The sequence below is a fragment of the Aulonocara sp. 'chitande type north' Nkhata Bay genome, linkage group LG3 (assembly GCF_057382095.1).
Source record: "Aulonocara sp. 'chitande type north' Nkhata Bay isolate Kocher_YH1m ecotype deep benthic linkage group LG3, A_spYH_male_GT1.1, whole genome shotgun sequence".
NCBI classification, from domain to species: Eukaryota; Metazoa; Chordata; class Actinopteri; order Cichliformes; family Cichlidae; genus Aulonocara; species Aulonocara sp. 'chitande type north' Nkhata Bay.
In genome coordinates, this window is record NC_141346.1 from 60,109,469 (window position 1) to 60,117,490 (window position 8,022).

General features: G+C 45.0%; 1 protein-coding gene and 1 pseudogene across 1 annotated transcript; one reads left to right on the forward strand and one right to left on the reverse strand.

Moving 5' to 3' along the window:
* Positions 1–1,036: 1,036 nt before the first annotated feature.
* Positions 1,037–5,329, reverse strand: LOC147336388 (neuroligin-2-like). Its single transcript, XM_086287790.1, has 4 exons — positions 5,300–5,329; positions 4,250–4,483; positions 3,368–3,681; positions 1,037–3,062 (listed from the first exon to the last, which is right to left on the reverse strand). The coding sequence occupies exons 1-4, from the start codon at positions 5,327–5,329 to the stop codon at positions 2,234–2,236; spliced, it is 1,407 nt and encodes a 468-aa protein (XP_086143916.1). The 3' UTR covers positions 1,037–2,233.
* Positions 5,330–5,895: 566 nt separating this feature from the next.
* On the forward strand, positions 5,896–7,642 carry LOC147336389 (uncharacterized; annotated as a pseudogene).
* Positions 7,643–8,022: the final 380 nt, after the last annotated feature.

Genomic DNA, 8,022 nt, shown 5'->3' on the forward strand with positions numbered 1-8,022 from the left:
TACATTGTGCACGTTTCCCTTCCACTGAGCTTACAAAACCTCTGACAGGAGAAGTCAGGCATGTGTTTCCCCCACTTCCCCTTTTAGGCAGTAATAAAATAGAAAACAAACAATCAAACAGGCTAAAGCTAGAGCACAAGCAAAGACAGCACCGGTGACTAAGTTCTCCCATACTGGACGTACGCTACCACGTGGGCTTAAACAGCAGCACATCAGCTCAGTTTACATACTGTTGACATCTTCATCAGAGGGTCAGCAGGGAGCGCTGCTGAGCTGCAGTGGTCTCCACCAGAGTGACGGAGCAGGAATCACAAACAGCACAAACCCACCGTGTTGTTTCCACCCTGTTCAGGAGATCTGAGCCCCCATCCCTTTTTTTCATGTTGCAGCTCTGCACTGCAGGCCCTGAACGCCTCCCGGTTACCCTCAGTGTGCTTAGAGTTTAATTTACAACCGACGAGCTCACAGATCATCTGCAGGCAGGTGAACGAACCCTTAATGTGAGGATAATAGCAGAGCTGAGCTGAGGTCAGAAATAGTCAGGAACGGTGTCGACACAGTGAAGTCAGCTGTTTGGGAATTTGTCTGATTATCAGTTTGGGGGGGGGTCGGTGTTAAATAACAAAGGCGGTGTAGGATGGAGAGTGGAGGAGGGAGGGAGCAGTGATGATATGGAGGAAGGTGATTGGTTAAGCAGCAGGAAGGAGCTCATGCTGGAGTCTGAGTTTTTACTGTTGGCCTTTTTCTGCTTTTTGTTTATTGTTGTCTGACGCGGGGCCGCCTACCCTTGAGTGATGCAGATGTGATATCACACACAGCGACAGCAGCTCCTACACACACACACACACACACACACACACACACACACACACACACACACACAAGACATAAGGGGGTCAGACAGGAGCAGCATCAGTCTCTGCTCTGTTTTGTTAATAACGTAGAAAAATAATTTTGTACAATCAAGCTACATCGACGGACGCTTTACCTCACGTACCCTAAAATTAAAAATCAGTGACAGTAAGATGGAGGCTGCACATGACACCATGACTGAGTTCACAGCTGTTGCTTTGATTCTAACGTTTAAGACTTTTGGCATCGACTCCGTTTTAATAAATGAGTGCTGGGAGGCGTCGTTTGACTTCAGGAGCTCCTGCAATGCTCCTGCGATGCTCTTGCGATGCTCCTGCGATGCTCTTACTCTGCGGGAGAAAACCAAAAACCAAAAGTAGCAAACATGGAGCGATATGACTCGTTTAGATTTTGGGAAACGTGCATCGACAGGTACAGTGTCCTTTTCCCCGCGTCTTTAAAAATAATTCATGCATAGATCCCCCACTGAGAAAACCCTTTTATATACTTTCTCCTTTGTACACATTTTATATAGAACTATATATAATATCATTTCTCTATATCTATATTTTCAGAAAAATTCTTTCCACACAATAAAAAACAACAATTAAACAAATGCTTCAAACAAAACAACAAAAAGAGAGAAGATGGAAGAAAGAAAATCACGACTGAGGCCAGTTTGGCACTTTGTCATGAGAACATGACAGAACTCTGTTAGTTGACGGTAAATAGCGAAACTCTATTTTTCTTTGGTTTTTCTTCTCCCTCAATGAGAAATGAAACACAGCAGTACTTACTTGGCACCTAAAAATGCTGGTCGAATGAAAGATATCAGTGTTTTCATAGTTATATGTTTAGTGTACGCCTCCCGCCTCCAAACTGCTCAGCAGATCGGGAATTTTTAGAGAAGAGCAGGAGGGAGGCGTGTCAAATGAGAGGAAGAGAGCAGTAATAAAACACGGATGTAGAAAAGAGAAGCATAATGTGCACATAACACACAGGAGATGGAAAAAGAGATGACGCCAACGTAAAAAAGAGAAAACAGCGAGGAGCGAGAGAGCATTCGTCCCTTTGACAAATGTTGGAGGTCTTGAGCCTGGAAACAGCAGACCGTCTTTGAAAACAGTATCTTTGAAAGATCTGAGTCACCCACCCCAAACTGCTCATCTGCTGCTGGACACTTCAGTTGCACCTCCACATGCCACCAGTGGAGGGAGCTGCCAAGTTTCACAGCACATGACGCAGCAGGTGTAGTTGCTTTTGGAGAAAGAAGAGAATAAGAGGACAGAACGAAGGCCCACGTCTAGAGGCCTCCCTTCCAGAGCGGAAGCAGAGCCAGTGTTCCTGGTCCCTAGGTGGCGCTGTGTCGGGCCTGTCCCTACTATACCCTGGTGGTGGAGTGGGGGTGGGGCAGGGTGTTGTTGTGGCCGGTGGAGGGGAATGTGTTGAAGGCGTGAAGAGGCTGCATGCTGGTGATGGTGCTGGGGATCACGGTGATGGTGTATGGCGTCATCAGCGGCACGTTGTCGGGGGCGCGGCGCAGCGCCAGGGTGTAGTCGGGAGGGCAGGCGGGCCGCAGGATGTCGTGAGGTCGCAGGGGCTCCATGTCGTGGTGAGCGTCGTGCTCCCAGTCCTTCATCTGCAGGGACATGATCTCCTCCTCCTGGCTGTGAGCCAGGTCGTTGGCGGGGCCGCCCCGCTGAGGGGACAGCCGGTGCCGGCGCATCTCGTGCCGCTTGTCACGCTTGTAGTAAAGGGCGGCGAAGGCCAGGATGTTGAGGAAGAAGAGCGACGCTCCAACTGCAACTGTCACGCTCAGTTCGGTGGAGTAGTCGCGGGTGTGTCTGGGAAAGAGGTCCTGGGGCGGGCGCTCTGAGCCCTCGGGCTCAGGATCTGATGGGAAGGTAGGGTAAGGATGACGAGTGGTTCGAGGAACGTTGTTTCTGGGCCTCATGGTGCCGGGGTCACGGCCTGCGGGGGAGCGCGTAGTGGTGGGAAAGAGCACGTCGTGCAGGCTGTGAAGATGAGGGACTAATTCCAGCCAAAAGGCCACTTTGTTAGCTCTGTAGTTGTCTCTGACACGAGGTTTCAAACCGATGTGAAGGTACTGCTTGTCCTTCCAGTTGAACTTGGTCCAGATGACCTCCTCGAAGCGGTTGGGCTTGGTATGAATGAACTCGGTGTCCTGAGGGACGGGCAGGTTGGGGTCCCTGGTGGAGCATAAAGGTTAAACGTTTCAGTTCAAAGTTATATTCAGTCTCCATTATAAGTAACATGTGGCATCAATACACTGAATACAGACAGGAGGCCCATTCTCTGTGCAACCTTTAAACTATCTAAGACCAACCGGCTGCTCTGGGATCTGGATGCTTTTGGTGAACCAGTATGTTCAATTCTTCAAAGCCACACGGGAATTAAACTAGCAACCTAGATTCAAGTATTCAACATGACTAGAAGGCTATCAGTGAACATACAGTAACGTGTACAGTTTACACTACTGTGACATGAGGCCTACCCAGTCTTTGCGAAGTTAGTCCAGTAAGTCATGACCACAGCGCTCAGCATCACATCGTTCTTGGAGAAGTTGCACGGGAACAGGTCCGTGGCACCGATCATCGGTACGCCGAACACGTAAGGTATCTCGTCTCCGTGCACGGCGTCGGCCCACTCGGGCCGCGTCTCGGTTTGGCAGTGGTGGTAGAACGTGTAAATGTAAACTGGGGACTGAAACTCAGCATGGAGTTTGGCAGTGGCCACAGCTGGTGCCACCCACTGGTGGTCCGTAAACAGGAAGTGAGTGAGAAATCTAGAGAGGAAAAAAAACTCTTTCTGATAACAGAAGGAGTGACAGGCAGCAGAGAGGAAGCATGACTGCATTATCCAAACATGTCTGTACTGTGACTGTGGTCCGGCTGTGAGGGGTTCGCAGGCCGATCTGTCAGAAACACCGACACTGAGATTGGGAGCCCACTACCTGGGGGATGATAGCATTACTGCCCACAGAGCCTCAAAGGTTAAGGCGCAGACACACCGTGATGTGGATGAGTGGCTCTCTTTAGCACGCTTGTCTTGTTTGATGCACTTCACTGGGCTCACATGTTACTGATTCCATTCTTTACTCGCATGTTTTAAACGCTTAAAGCACTTTCACAGCTTTTTATATTCTTTTGAAAATTCATGTGAACTCAAGCTGTCAGAATTGTAATGTAAGCTTTGATAATTGTCCACATTTGTCATTTTGACGATTATCCGTTTATTTTAATGAATACAGCAAACAGAAAAAAACGAACAAATCAACAAACGCGGCTCCTAATGAGACAAAACCTGATGATGCTGCAAAATGCAGTTAAGTGAGAGGAGGCTGTAAAATGGAATAACTGAAAAAGTGGCAGTGTACAGAGGTGGCGTCCTCACCCTCTGGGTAGCCGTAGAGGTTGTCAACAAAGTTGGAGATGGTGTAGTCGAACGCCGCAGCTGAGATGCCGTCGTTGTCCTCACTGTCGTCCACAAACTTCAGCCCCTCTCCCTTGTTCACTCCTATCAAGATGTCATAGTTTAGGAGCTCCCCCTGGTGGAGCAAATAAGGAAGAACATGCTGAGTGCTGGAACAGAGCCTGTGTGCATCACAAGTCTACAACAGGAAGTGCAGCTGAAGCACAGCTTTGTGAATTGGCAGCATTTCATTTCCCAGTAAACAAAATAAAGATTAGCTGTTGCCATGAAATTCCTACTATAAACTGTAAATACTGCAATATATGCAGGGTTCATACACATTTTTAGGGTCAAATTCAAGCACTTTTTAAGCACATTCAAGGTCAATTTTCAAGCTTTTCCAGCACATTACCAAAAAAGAAGCATGTTTCACTTTGCATCACCTCAGTAAGACCTTGTAAAAATTTAAACAAATCATCTGAGGTCGATTTAAATGTCTTTTGTTTCCCTTTTGTTAAAAGAGCAGCACACAAAAATACAGAAAAAGGAAACGGTTGCCTTACATGCATATAGTGTACAAACTCAAAAAACACATTCCTCTTAAAAATTAAGATGTGCAAATGTGAACAAATCAACTTGTTAGAGATCTTCATCTCCACTGTAAATAAACAACAAGCCAGAGAACAAGAAAACTGCACCAAACACCACAAACACCAACAAATTAATGTCTTCTCATCAGACATTGAAGCTTCTTTCCTGTGTGACATAAAAAATAAGAGACAGATGTTTGTTTGTTTTTTTAACTAGTTAAGCACCCACGTTCAGTCATCCACCCATTCACGCACACATTCACACACTGGTGATGTAGCTACAGTCACCCTGGGGCGCCACCAGGCCCTCTGACCACCACCAGTAGGCAACGGGTGAAGTGTCTTGCCGGGTGAAGTGTCTTGCCCAAGGACACAACGACCGAGACTGTCCAAGCCGGGGCTCGATTACAAGGCGAACTCCTAACTCTTGAGCCACGATCGCCCAGTGGGGACATGGGGACATTTCAATTTCCAGCAGGAAGCTCCCCCTTTTTGTTAAACCCTTTAGATCAGGGGTCGGCAACCTGCGGCTCTTTAGTCCTTATAGTGCGGCTCCGCGTGGTTTGTGAAAATAAATTAGCTGAAGTGTATTTTATTTATGTTAGTTCTTTTTTTAACTTGTAGTTCTAAATTGGAAGATTATTGTGATTTTGCAATATACAAAAAAAATTATATTTTCTTATTTTTTCATCGCTCAAAATAAGCGTCACACTCGCGGAAGCCGGTGTACCCGGCGAAACGCCGTGCATTTATCGAGCCTTTCAACCCCAGATAGGCCAATTATGGCTCTTTGGCTCTTTGGGTCTTAAAGGTTGCTGACCCCTGCTTTAGATGAACAGAGTTTTTTAATTAAATACATAATCTTTAATAAATGTTCTCTTTTATAAAAAGTAGGATAATTAAAAAAACTTTTATTATACCTCTATTGCGTAGAAAAAAAACTGTCTTGTTTTCTGTCGTCTGTTATATAATATTAGGGATGTTTGTGACAATTAATTTCTTAATCGGCTGGACTAACCAATAGTCCACAACCAGGAAACACTGAAATTTTAAGTTAAGTTTGAAAACAGTTTAAAAAAAAATACCCCATTCCAAAATGTCTTGTGACAATCTCATTGGCTTAGGGAGTGATGATGTCATAGATCTTAAGAATCTTAAGTCCTTTGATGTTTTTCCTTAAGTAGGGGTGAGAAACAGCAAGTTTTAGTTCGTTTCAGCAGCATCTGTGTTTGCAGCCTACAAAACGTTCACCACAAGCTCTTCAAAGTCATCGTATAGAAACTCCAACATGTTTCCAAGAAAAAAACAACCAATTCAAAAAGATTACGCCGCCTCTCCTTCCTGGCGTGGCCGGCCAATTTCCCCAAATGGCTCCTCATCCTTCCAAAGGGCGTTAGAGGAGAGTAGGAAGGAAAACTACCTTCTCCAGAAAAAAATGCAACAAATTGAAGAAGAGAAACTTCAACTGGAGGACAAGTGTAGACGAATGGAAGCCCAAAATAAAGAGCTGGAAGAAAGACAACAGTGCCAGCCGGACATAAAAATTATTAATGAGGGCTGGGGAATCAAGTTTGCTCAGAGCCGAGAGCAGATTGTGCACCTCATTAAAGAAAACAGGCAAAAGAGTGCAGAACTAAAAGAAATGACCAACCAGCTCCAAGACAAGAAAACGATGACTGATAAGATACAACGGGATCTCCAATACATGGACCGAAAAAATCGGCTCCTCCAAAGACAGCTCCATGAAGCTGTGGAAGAAAAGAAAGAATTCCTCCAACAGAAGGAAGAGCAGGACAAAAAGCAACGAGACATGCAGCACGAACTGAAGAGCATGCAGGAAAAATACCGCATGCTGAAAGAAAGCCTGGATGAAACACTGCGCCAAAATAAAGACCTTCTTCAACAGAAAGATCAACAGCAGGAAAGACTGAAAGAAGGAAAACGTGTCGTCCAGGACTTTGAGTCTAAAAATCTAAAACTGCAAGAGTTTTGTAATCAGCTGGAGGACAAAGCAACTAAAGTGGAAGAAGAAAAGGACAAACTGGAGAAACGCTGCTCACAGATGCAGAGAAGGATCGATCAGATAGCGAGAAACAACTCCGAGCTCGTTAAGGGGATTTTGGTGGAATTCAATAACTTGAAGCGTGAATACACTCAAATGCAGGCGCAAAAACAACAAGAAGACAAAATACATGAAGACCTGCAGCTCACGCTCCAAGAAATCCAGAAAAGAAACGAGCAGTTAGAAGACAAGCACAAAGAGGTCCAACAGAGAAATGCAGACATGTTGCCTCCTGATACAGGAGGCAACATCCAAACAACTCAAAGACAAGCTTGAAGAACAACAAGCAACATTGGAAGAGGTGGAACAAAGATGTGAGAAACTTGAAGAACAAAACGCAGAAACCATCGATGAGCTGAGAAATCTCATCCTGGAGAAAAAAGCGCTCGTGGAAAAGTGCATGAAAAAAAAGAGAAAATGGTTCCACTTGTTCCGGAGGAGAGACGCTACTGCTTCCTCACCTGATGTAGCCTCGTCTTGCTCCACCTCTGTTAACCCCCCCAACCAGTCCCGGCCGTTGACTGTCCCCTCCTGAGCCTGGTTCTGCCGGAGGTTCCTGCCCGTTTAAAGGCAGTTTTTCCTCCCCACTGTCGCCAACTGCTTGCTCAGAGGGGATTGTTGGGCTTTTCTCTCCTCTGCCTTGTTTCTTCATTTACTTGTTTAACTTTTTTCATTATTACTTCATTTTACCTTGTTTCTTCATTTACTTGCTTGTTTAACTTTTTTCAATTTATCTAAATAATAAACCAATTAAATTTATCCTTTGAGTATTTTTCATCTCATCTTTACAGAATCTTTCCAAAACATTTTCAAACATTCAGATCTGTCTTTTATTTTCTTCTTGAAGCCTCATAAATGGTGAACTAAAAACCCGGAATATGGTTTGAAACATAGTTTCAGCTGAAACTGGCATAACATGCTGTGTTATTTTAAAACAGTGTCATTTCATACACATTTTCAATTCACTTCAATCGCACAAATGCAGAAATAATTATTTGCAGTATCTTATTTATTATGAGAATGTCATGCCTGATCATTTGTACCTACACCACCAAAAATGGGGGCAAAAGGGAGGAGATCATGTTT

Excerpts from the sequence above, each read along its gene's own strand:
- LOC147336388 (XM_086287790.1), bottom strand. The coding sequence starts at position 5,329 with ATGTCCCCACTGGGCGATCGTGGCTCAAGA. Across the intron at positions 4,484-5,299 it reads TGGGCGATCGTGGCTCAAGA|ACTTGTGATGCACACAGGCT; the intron begins GTTAGGAGTTCG and ends TTCCTGTTGTAG. Across the intron at positions 3,063-3,367 it reads ACTAACTTCGCAAAGACTGG|GGACCCCAACCTGCCCGTCC; the intron begins GTAGGCCTCATG and ends ATGCTCCACCAG.